Source organism: Miscanthus floridulus, unplaced genomic scaffold (assembly GCF_019320115.1).
Source record: "Miscanthus floridulus cultivar M001 unplaced genomic scaffold, ASM1932011v1 os_2729_1_2, whole genome shotgun sequence".
Lineage (NCBI taxonomy): Eukaryota > Viridiplantae > Streptophyta > Magnoliopsida > Poales > Poaceae > Miscanthus > Miscanthus floridulus.
The window spans coordinates 47501-60000 of record NW_027098476.1 but is presented as its reverse complement, the minus strand read 5'-3'; the positions used below and the strand labels follow the sequence as shown (position 1 = coordinate 60000).

The 12500-nt window shown below is 48.2% G+C and overlaps 1 protein-coding gene across 1 annotated transcript; it reads right to left on the bottom strand.

The window, feature by feature from the left end:
- Positions 1 to 20: 20 nt before the first annotated feature.
- Positions 21 to 924, bottom strand: LOC136535370 (putative F-box/kelch-repeat protein At3g17570; the record flags this gene model as incomplete). The annotated part of the gene is made up of 1 exon (XM_066527655.1): positions 21 to 924. A coding segment is annotated over exon 1 (826 nt), but the record flags the coding sequence as incomplete, so codon positions are not given.
- Positions 925 to 12500: the final 11576 nt, after the last annotated feature.

The window sequence follows — 12500 nt, the reverse complement described above, 5'->3', positions numbered from 1 at the left end:
CAGCGCTGCCTCAGTAACACCAGGCGGCCGCGACATGAGCCTGAACGTCTCCGAACCCGTGTGGAATGCCAACATCTTGCCGGTACTTATGGCTCGAGGGTGGAAGGAGAACCAGTGGAGGATCTCGCCATGAGCCACGGGCTGCTCGTACCCCATTATGATGGGACGATCTGCAGGAGCGCGCGACAGTCGCCGGGGCTGATTATTGGCGCCACCGCATGCGAGGATGTAATAGTAGTCGTTCCATTCCGACGACGATGGAGAAGACAAGAGGCGGTACTCGCCGGAGGACTTGAGTTGGCCATGGCACAAGAGGCGGTACTCGCCGGAGGACTCGTGCAAGTAGAAGCCGCACGGGAATGCGGTGAAGCAGGGCTCAGGAGCTAACACCGGCAGGTTGATCCACTGCCTGGTGACGGGGTTGCAGACGATGTAGAGACCCGGGCGTTGCTGGAACACGAGGAGGCCGTCGAGAGAGTAGAGCAGCGAGGACAAGGACGCGGTCCCGTTCTCGAAACGCTGGGTTGGGTCGCAGAGGAAGCCGCCGCCGCCGCCGCGCCATGCCGTGGCGTCCGCCGCGTCGAGGGAAAGAGGGATGGAGCTCACCGTCAGGGACCGGGTGGTGACGACCATCTCGCGCTGCCGGCGGGCGGAGTGGGAGGCCAGGAAGGACCGCTCTGTGGTGATGCGGCGCCAGCGCTTGCAGACGGCGCGGCAGCGGAGCACGGACTCCGACGGCAGGCGCACAAGAATCTCCGTGACTGCGTCGTCGCACAGGCATCCACCTCCTCCTCCTCCTCCTGATTTCTCCATCTCGATCTTATCTTTCCCCTCCTCTCGATCCATCCTGCGGCTGCTGTGCTGGAAATAACACGTAGCGTAACTGCCGCTTGATGCACCGATCGAGAAGACTTACATTTTATTATTTGCTGTTAGCAGGATCCGATCCCCTATCTTTCGTAGAAGAGAAGAGAGATGTCACCTACGACAGAGCGAGACGGATCCATACAAATCTTGTACTGCTCGGAGACGGGGAGGGACGGGGAGAGTCCGTGTCCGGCGCAATAAGCATATGCATCCGATTATTCCGAAAGTTGATGACCACATCCCCTAGTCTATCTATATCTATCTATCTATATTATAAAAGAACGAAGAAATTGAAAATAATCTCACCTTGGTGTTTTGTACCTATCTTAATTCTTATCTCTTAGATCTTTAAAAATGGATCCAACGCATCTAAGTCAGCCACCGTGATCAGACAAGTGGACCCAGCCTATAAACTTCTAAACATCTACGCGTGTTTCTTCTCTTTGAATCACACTCTCCTCTCATTTTTTTTCACCATCGAATTTCCTACCCGCCCACCCCGCCCCACCGTCTACGCAGGAAACTTGTATCACCCGCGTCTGTCTGCCCTCCCCCTCCGCCGCACGAGATTCCTATTATCTATATATCTATCCACCGAAACCTTCCACACCCTCGATTTTTTTTATTTTTTTAGCCCTTTTTTTTAAAAAAAATCACAAAATATGCTCTAGAGGTATGATTTTAAAAGAGTTAAATGCATGGGTGGTTCATCAACTTGCGCTCTAGTTTTACTTAGGTCCATCAACTCTAAAAGTGGGTTTTTGGGTCCATAATCTTTATTAGTGACGCATTCCTAGCTCATACCTCCTTTGTTTCAATTTTTAAACCGACGTGGCACCTCCGGGTCCAGGTGGACGCCGCACACACGCATGCATGTGCATGCATGATGCATGCACGTCGGCGTCTTGGCGAAAGACAGCGGACTGGGCTGCCGCTGCACCGGCTGCTGTTGCTGCTGGCCGTCGTCGTCCCCGGCGCCGCCGCCCCTGCTACTCCCGTCGCTCTTCATCAGGCCGTCGCCCACGTCCGCCACCGGCTCCCAGGGGCGGAGCGGGGCGAGGTGTATCCTGGCATAGATGTCGTCGGTGTCGGGCTCAGCCATGAGCCTGACGGCCGCCACGCGGCACGGCTCGAACGGCGAGACGCGCACGCCCGCGGCGCGTAGGTCCACGACAGCGGCGCCTGCGTGATCGGCAGCGGAGCACGGACTCCGACGGCAGGCGCACAAGAATCTCCGTGACTGCGTCGTCGCACAGGCATCCACCTCCTCCTCCTCCTCCTCCTGATTTCTCCATCTCGATCTTATCTTTCCCCTCCTCTCGATCCATCCTGCGGCTGCTGTGCTGGAAATAACACGTAGCGTAACTGCCGCTCGATGCACCGATCGAGAAGCCTTCCTTTTATTATTTGCTGTTAGCAGGATCCGATCCGGCCCCTATCACTACCGGAGACTGTGTAGTTACCGAGTGCCCCGACAATTACCGAGTGTCAAAAGTCGGGGCACTCGGAAAAAAAGTACTTACCGAGTGTCAACATTCGGAAAACATAGACACCCGGTAGTCAACCGCTTTACCGAGTCAGCACACTCGGTATATTCAAACACTCGGTAAAACAACAAGTTTACCGAAGGGGTGCACTCGGTAAAAACGGTCACTCGGTATTGACGTGCCACGTCACCTAGGCTAGCAACCGTGCCCAAACGGCGTCAAGACATGACATGTTTACCGAGTGTAATGATAATACACTCGGCAAACATGAAAAATTTGCCGAGTGTTGGGCCAATACACTCGGTAAACACTATTTTTTACCGAGTGTATTTGCCCAACACTCGGTAAAATTCAACCAAATTTCTTGTTTTTCCCTTCATTCTTTTTCCTCTATCCACATATGATATTTAGTACTCCATTCCAAAATATGGTGTTTATTTCGATTTATTTACTATATTTCACAAAATTTTCATTCTTTATGAAAATTAGGAACATATCGTGTGAATTTAATTATAATAATTAAAATCGAACTCGATAAATCACAAGATTGGAAGAATTAACATTGAAGCATACATCTATGTTATAGAAAAAATTTCATAACGTTTTGGAAGTATTTTTACATTCGTCGCTGCCGAACCGGTACATCTCCCAAAGAGACGCTAAACATTCACAATGACGAGTAGGATTTCTATTAAGAGTGAAATTCAACATTATGATTTGAACTTGGAATTTTTTAGATAGTAAATAGATGACATGAAATAGTTCATGTGAAAGTTTGGTGAATTTTAGGATTAAATTGGCATTTTTTTCTTTTTTGTTTTGCATGAAATAATGGATACTTTTACCGAGTGTGACCTCAAACACTCGGTAAAGGTTAGCCATGGCCCACCTGCCTGCCACAGTGGGCTGCCATGCTTATGTTTACCGAGTGCCGTAGATCGGGGCACTCGGTAAACATGTACCAGGGCTGCGGTGCTTGAGTTTACCGAGTGCCGTAGATCGGGGCACTCGGTAAACATGTACCAGGGCTGCGGTGCTTGAGTTTACCGAGTGCCGTAGATCGGGGCACTCGGTAAACATGTACCAGGGCTGCGGTGCTTGAGTTTACCGAGTGCCGTACATCTAGGCACTCGGTAAACGGAAGCATTCAACAAGCTGTTTCTCCCTCAAATCGTTTTCTACTTTCACACACACACCGCACACGCCTCCCCACCGCCGCGGCCGCCTCCTCCCCTCCACCACCGCCACCACCGGGCGGTCCCCCACAGCCGCCGCCACCGGAGAGACGGAGAGAGAGAGACGGAGAGAGAGACAGCGGCACCGGCGCACCGGACGACGATCCCCTCCGCCGACGCCGCCCCGTGCTCCCTCCTTCGCTCCCGTTCCCGCGAGGTGGGGTGGGGTGGGCCCCAGCAGCAGCGGCGACGGCGAGCACTCTCTCCCCTCCCCTGACCGCGGCCTCCCCTTCCGTACGTGCTCCCGCCGCACCGGTGGACGGAGAGAGAGACAGCGGCACCGGCGCACCGGACGACGATCCCCTTCCGCCGACGCCGCCCCTGTGCTCCCTCCTTCGTTCCCGTTCCCGTGAGGTGGGGTGGGGTGGGCCCCAGCAGCAGCGGCGACGGCGAGCACTCTCTCCCCTCCCCTGACCGCGGCCTCCCCTTCCGTACGTGCTCCCGCCGCACCTGGTGGCGACAAGGGACCCCTGCCTGCTCCCGTCGACGCCAGGTACCTGCCCTGTTGCCCACCTCTCCCCTCCGTCTGGTGACGCCGTGATGCAACTAGTATTAGTAGATGGCTGCAAACATCATGGCAAGTATGTTATCTTTTCACTGAAAAACGAGTGAAGAATTTTTCAAACGTATATGAATAGCGTGGAAAAACTTCAAGGTTCCATGAATAGTGTGGCAAAACCTCGAGGTTCCATAACTCAGTTAAGTGAATTGTCTACCCTTCACCATCAATTTAAGCTTCTAGGATAAATTGGTTGGTGCAAGCAACTCAATAGATTTAATGCTTTTCATTTGATTGAGTGTCCTTTTTTTCTAAGTAGGTCATGATTTGTTCAACCTGAATGTAAGGAACCTTTGTTTACAACTACATGACACAACTGCTATATGTTCACCACTAAGGCCTGATTTGATCAAAACAAAGGACAGGTGGGGAAATTTTAGAGGATTGGAACTATAGGAAAATTTCCTATGAAACTCTTTGGAACAAAGGACGGGGTTCCTACAAATCATAAATTCCTATGGAATGCTTTGTTCCAGGTTACTGGAGCACGAAATAATCTTGTTGGCTAAAAACCGATAGAAAAGGCCTGAAAACCGTCAGAAATTACATACATTCCTGACGACAAACTATTAGGAACTTGCCAACAGGAGCGACTCGACTTCGCATCAAGGATCATGCCCTGAAGATATTAACTTGCTTATGGAGTTGATTGTTATTTATCTGTAAGAGCCTAAGCTCAATTAACCCGCGTAGTAGCAAAGATAAAACAGCCTGTGCCTAAAACATGCTTCTGTGGAGTAGTAGATAAGTTCTACACAGAGAGATTACATCTGTACATTTCTCACTAGTGATGTCTGCTCACGAAGAAGTACAAGTTAGCAGCAACCATGCACAAAACACACCTCATAATAGTGCTCAGATTCTACCTGTACATTTTTCGTTTTGGTTGCCTGATCCTTTTGGGACTCATTGTTCCTCTGTTATTGTATTGTCCAGTCTAGATTTTTCATTTTTAATAAAATCAGCAGCTATATTGCTTGATTCAAAACAATATATTGCTTACTCTATGGGCACGGGGCACCAAAAATATTCAGCTTTGTGATTGCAACTCGTCTTGGATTTTTTTTCTTTCAGATTTCAGATTCTAGCACCGAAATATTGGTGCCATCTCATTTGCGAGTTGTGATAATTTCCCTAGTTCCTACTACATTGCATTTATTGCACAGTTTGCTCACAGTAGTCTACCCTTTTTGACGAAAAAGGTAAAATTTCCGTTGATTTTCCAGCTTGTGGCATTGGTCGTGTTGTGAGCTGGTGAGACGGCAGAGTCTGTTGCCGCTACGAAGCATGCTCTGTTTCTATGTGCTCTGTTCTGTGCCCATGGTACACTAAAATCTGGACTACAGAACCATGGTGCACCCTGTCCGCTCACATTGGGGTGCCATGTACTGTGGATGAGGTAATTGGTCATTTGCTCCAATAATCCAAAAGCACGAACGAGTTGGGAATGGCTATGCACAAAAAATCTATGACAATACAATAATGTCAGCTTTCTTTCTGGTGCCAGTGGCATCACTCACTGAGGCCAGTTAATTAATTATTCAGCTCATCACATCCGGAGAGGCCTAAGCTCAATTAACCTGAAGCTTGCAAGCACTACTAGTAGTATAGCAGTAGTACTTACGGCTTATACAGAGCAGTCAAATTAAGGATACGATGAGCACAATTCGCAACAAGAAAAGGCTGCCCTTATCTACTGTCATTTTTTCTTCTAACTTGAAACCTTGACAAGTTTGACAACTATATATATATATATATATATATATATATATATATATATATATATATATATATATATATATATATATATATATATATATATATAGTTAGAGCTAAACAGCTTGTTCGTTTGAGGCCGAAACTTAAACGAAACACACACACACGCTACTGTACTGTGCCATCACGTTCCAGCGTGCAGGGAGCTTTGTAAATAAATTTGTATACTAGTGCTACTACTAAACCACCTAGCGAAAGTAGGTAGGTGCTGGTGTGGTGTGTCGATTAGCTACTAGTGTTGTTGCTTTATTATCTGCATTATTATCGCAATCGAGACGGGGCACTAGAGAAAGAGAAAAGATTTAACTGTTTGCCTGTCTTTGTTAGACTGTATTTTTCCTGCACTAATTGGAACATAAACCTTTAGGTGATGAACAAAAGCTTTACCTATAGAAAGGTGTTGTTAGGATACACATAGATATTCCACATATATATTACTAGTTTTTTAGAGTTTCAGGGACAAAGCCCTAGTCCATTGCATTGCATCAGGACCAGTAAATTCAGCGTTATTACAGCATAATCAAAGTGCATGCCCTCTGGCTGAACATCCAGTACAAAACGTTGAGCAATGCCATAGAGTTAAGCATCTGCGAGTTTCAGACTGGCTTTTGTTTTCCTCGCAAAGTTGACATCTGCACAATATTGCAGGAATCCACATCCTCTGTTGATGTTGTATTCTTATTTTCACTGGAGGAATTGATCTTATTTCCAGTTTTATTGCTCTAAACTGCAATATCGTCTATATGTTAGGATGGATGACCGCCAGTGGATGTACACGGGCTATCAGAAGAGGGGTCAATACACAAATGAATGGATTGAGAAGGCCAATGATTTCATGACGAAGGCATTTGCAAACGGACAGCGACATGCCTGGTGTCCCTGTAGGAAGTGTAAGAACAAGGCAATGAAAACATATGAGGAGATGACTAAAGATCTTGTCAATAATGGATTTGTAGAGAACTATACCCGGTGGACCATGCATGGTGAACGCCATCGTGCGAGAGAAGAGGTCGTGAGACAACGGATCGAGGAGTTTGATTCTGAAGCCAGGGTGGCAGAAATGTTAAATGACCATGACATGGCTTTCGATGAAGGAAGTGCAGAGCAGGAGCCAGAGCAAACTGCAAAGGCGTTTTACGCCATGTTGGATGCGGCACAACAACTCCTTCACGGGCGCACCAATGTTTCTAAACTGGATGCCATTGCACGTCTAATGGTTGTGAAGTCCCAGTTTAGCTGGAGTAGAGAATCCTTCGATCAACTGTTGACAGTAGTTGGCACCCTACTTCCGGATGATCACGTTCTGCCAAAGAACACGTATGAGTCAAATAAAATCCTTCGTGCACTCAAGATGTCGTACGAGCAGATACATGCTTGTCCGAACGGATGCATCTTATTCAGGGGAGAACATGCTGACGATAAGTACTGTCCGAAGTGTAAGGCATCTAGGTACATTGAGTTAGAATCTAGTGATGGTCGGAAGACGCAAACAAAAGTCGGCGCAAAGATCCTGAGGTACCTTCCTTTCATACCGAGGATCCAACGGCTTTTCATGAGCGAGGAATCCGCAAAACAGATGACGTGGCACAAAACTGGACGCCGATACACTGACAAGATGATACATCCGTCCGATGGTGAATCATGGAAAAGCTTCGATCGGAAGCATACCGACAAAGCTAATGAGGCTCGTAATGTACGCATTGCACTGGCAACTGATGGGTTCAATCCTTATGGAATGGGTTCTTCACCATACACATGTTGGCCCGTATTCGTCATCCCTCTCAACCTCCTACCTGGCGTCGCCTTTCAACGGCAAAATATTTTCTTGTCACTTATAATTCCAGGACACCCGGGGGCTAATATGAGTGTGTACATAGAGCCTTTGATAGACGATTTGGTCCATGCATGGGACAAAGGGGTAGTGACATACGACCGATTCACAAAGACAAACTTCAGAATGCATATTTGGTACCATTATTCCATGCATGACTTTCTGGCTTATGGGTTATTTTATGGCTGGTGTGTTCACACGAAGATGCCATGCCCGATATGCAAGTCAGCTGTGGAGTTCTTTCGGTTGGAGAAGGGGGGCAAGTTTTCTTCGTTTGACAAACATCGACAATTCCTCCCTCTTGACCACCCATTCAGGAGAGACAAGAAGAACTTTCGAAAAGGTGTCACAGTGGAAGACTCTGCACCGGAAATGATGACAGGTGCCCAGGTTCTTGAGATGTTAGATGGTCTTGTGGTCGACAATGAAAAGGGGGGGCTTCGTGGGATATGGAAAAGAGCATGCCTGGACACACAAGTCATGCTTGTGGAAGCTTCCTTACTTTAAGGACCTCCTTCTTCCACATAACATTGATGTAATGCACACTGAAAAGAATTTCGCCGAGGCGGTCCTTCACACAATCATGGACTGGGAAAAGTCAAAGGACAATGTCAAGGCTAGATTGGATCAAGCAACGCTGTGCGATAGACCAAAGCTAAACATGTTGCCTCCCTTACGCGGGAAGTCATGGAAGAAGCCTAAGGCCGACTTCGTCCTAACGAGGGCCCAAAAGAAAGAAGTTCTTCAATGGTTCCAATCGTTGATGTTCCCTGACGGGTATGCAGCGAATTGGAGGAGGGGTGTGAACTTAAGTACCATGCGAATCATAGGGCTGAAGAGTCATGATTACCACATATGGATTGAGCGCCTTCTTCCGGTGATGGTTCGTGGCTATTTCCCTGATCACATCTAGCGAGTGATGGCAGAGTTGAGCATGTTCTTCCGCAAGCTATGTGCTAAGGAGATATCTCGGACCGAGATTGAAGAAATGGAAAGAATGGCCCCGGTGTTGCTCTGCAAGTTGGAGAAGATCTTTCCCCCCGGCTTCTTCAATTCGATGCAACATTTGCTCTTGCACCTACCATATGAGGCAAAAATGGGGGGCCCTGTGTATGCCCGTTGGTGCTATCCAATTGAGCGATGCCTAAAGGTTCTTAGAACAAAATGCAAAAATAAATGCAAAATTGAAGCTTCCTGTGCAGAGGCATCCATTGTGGAGGAGGTGTCATACTTCACAACAAGATACTATGCCGACAACCTTCCTAACGTGCATAATCCACTCCCTCGTTACAATGCTGCCGACAATCAGTCGACCCTCAGCCTTTTCCAAGGGCAACTCGGAAGTGCAAGTGAACCTACCTTGAAGATGTTGAGCCTAGAAGAGTGGCGCTCTATCCAGCTGTATGTGTTGCGGAACCTTGAAGAGGTTGGCCCATACATTGCGTAAGTTTTACACAAACTTGTTTCTTTTCTTGTCAATATTTCGCATGCACCCATCCAACCCTCTTGTTAACGGCCATTACAGCAAATTTGTTCTCCTCTACCATCGTCCATCATGGAGGGAACCCACCGAAGCGGAAGTTGAAACCCTTCTAAGACATGGCGCGGGAGAACGAAATCCCACTTTTATTTGTTGGTTCAAGGAGGAGGTACTGTTCAATTTCATTTGTTGTTTGTACTTAACTCTCAACTTGACAAATATATAACGAATCATCCTACTTGAACTAGCAGGCCAAAACTGACATGTCTATGAGTGCCGAGTTGAGGCAAGTTGCCAATGGATTTGAATTTAGGGTCAAGTCATTCTCTGTGTATGATGTCAATGGATATCGCTTTCACACAACTCGGCACGAGCAGAGTCGGCCGAATTGAAGAACCACAAATACCGGTGTTTTCACGCCAGGCACAGATGGGTTGGACTACTATGGAATAATTGAAGAAATATACAAACTCAAGTTTCCTGGTTGTGTACCTCTTCATCCTGTCATATTCAAATGCCATTGGTTTGATCCCAAAGAAGTGATAAAGACCCCTGAGCTTGGGTTAGTCGAAGTTCTAAAGTCATCCGTCTTGTTAGGAGACGACGTGTACATTGTGGCCCAACCGGCCACGCAAGTTTATTATCTCTCATACCCGTGCCAAACCAAAGACCGTCTTAAGGCGTATGATGTTGTGTACAAGGTATCGCCGCATGGTAAAGTACCCGTCCCAAACGATGATGATTATAACATCGATGCAAACACATATGACGGAGAGTTCTTTCAAGAAGAAGGATTAGAAGGGAGTTTTGAGATTGTCTTAGATGTAGATCTCGCAATGGAAGTAGACAATGATACGATCATTGTTGACGGGAATGATGGAGAGGAGGTTCACAGCACGAAGGACTTGTTATTACTTGAGCAACACCATTTAGGCAGTGTCGCTAGTGATGAGACATTGAGAGATGATCATAATTACGTCGACAATAGCGATGATGAGATTTTTGGCCCACCTATCGATGATCTTGATGATTATTTCTAGTACATGTAAGATCTGTAGTACTTATGGCAATTTTAGACATGTATGATACATTTACTTATTTTGCATATCTTTTATACATGTATGATATATTTACTTATTTTGCATCTCTTTTATACATGTATGATACATTTACTTATTTTGCATCTCTTTTATACATGTATGATACATTTACTTTTGTATATGCATACTAATAGTTTATTCCTTTTGTTGCAGGTGATTGATGGTGGGTGGTGGAATCAGGAAGCTTAGGTCGGTTATGACCTTACTGGCTGGTGGCGAGGGGTCCAGCCAGGGTGGAGAAGGAGGGCGTGCACAGACTGAGGGTGGAGGGCGTGCACAGGGAGGAGGAGGAGGAGGAGGACGACGAGGGTGTGCCCAGGGAGGTGGAGCCCAGGATGGAGGAGCCCAGGGTGGAGGAGGAGGATGGCGACGACGAGGGCGTTGAGAGCTGACACCTCCTCCACAGGACGACGACGACGAGTTCGTAGCGGCCACAGAGGAGGATGAGGAGGAGGAGGAGACCAGGGAGGAGATAGCGGAGGCGGTGGAGGAGGCACGGAGGGAGGATGAGGCCGAGCGGGTTGAGCGCGAGGAGGATGTCGACTTGCTGGCAGAGGAAAATGGGGTGCCTACGGTTTGGCTGCGAGGGTCATCGCGCCTCCCAGACTTACCCATACAGAGACGGCCAGTGATTCGACCATCCGGAACTAAGTAAGTAATTTTTGCATGTTAACACTAATTCACAGGTTTTTAAGTTATAACAGAAACTAATATTCAATCTCAATAACTTTGTGCAGGGATTGGGAAATGGTGATCCTAGGGAGTCACTCTCGCCGAGTAAACGGGATCCTGGGTCTTCTGTGCAGGGCAAACTACCCTAGGATGGTGAGGATCGATGGTGTTGTGCAGCCCGCCATGAAGTGGTCCCACTGGCACGCCGCCAGCGATCAGACTGGTCGAGCTGGCAGGTGTTATAACAGCAAGGCCGACCGGGTGATGAAAGAGCTGTGGGCACGTGTTCATCGCACTATGCTGATAATAACATCACATTAATTGTATATTACTGACTGTATTTGCTTGTAGGATTACTACACCTTGGCGGAGGGAGTACGTAGGGAGGACGCGGATGACGTGGTGAACAGAGTCTGTGTTCACCGAGTGCAGGACCTCTTCTACGAGACAAAGCTCCTGTGCAGAAGAATTTACCATGGCCGCAGAGGACACAGAGTCACCAGAGCGCAGGCAGTGCACCTGCCCCTGACTAAGGAGCAATACTTGACGGTAAACATGAGATTACATCGTCTGCGATTAATTGCACTGAAATTGATTTATGATTTGTCATGTGCTCGTGTACGTGCAGGTGCCTCCTGCTTGGTGTGCGGGGATGGACAACTGCTGGGAGGCCATTGTGGACAAGTGGTTGAGTGAGGAGTACGAGCAATATCACGCCGTACGCTCACGTTGCCGTGCGATGATGCAGGGTTCCTCGCACAAACAAGGCCCCACTACCCTCAAGGAATATGCAGCCAGATATGTACGCGGATTTTATTTCGTTGTTGCTATGCTAACTTCTGAATGCATAATATCTTATTGTTGTGCTTCTTCCTGCAGACGCGGTTCCACCCCGGCTAGGAGTGTGCCTCGTTCAAGGCATGTGCCTTGGCACACAAGGGCAAGGCAAAGGACCCCGACCTCGTCTACAACGCGGAGGACCCGCCCAAGGCATACAGCAACCCGAGCGTGCACATGCGCCTCAGCGAGTACACGGCGATGGCGAGAGAGATCCATGGGTCAGAATTTGATCCGAGCACCGCTGACCTCGAGGGTGACATCGTCATGAGGTTGAGACCAGGTAAGCCACACGGGCGGTACTATATGGGCAACAGCACCATAGACACGGCCAACACTCAGACACTCGCCCAGATTAGAGCCCGGAGCACGAGTTCGAGTCCAGGCCATACGCCCACGCTCACAGCCCCAGGTGGTAGCACTCCAGGTTAGTTCTGTTGCATTCGTTGTCCATTCATTTTCTACTCGTTCTTTATTTGCATTCTAACTATGTGATAAATAATTGTAGGCCCAGATTGAAGCCCTGCAGGAGTCACAGCAGGCCTCACAGAGCCAGCTTCAGGCCCTCGAGCTGTCGCACCAGGCCGAGTTGGCACAAGAGAGGACGCGAGTGCAGGCCCAGCTTGAGGCCTTCCAGCAGGCGCACAAGGACTGGT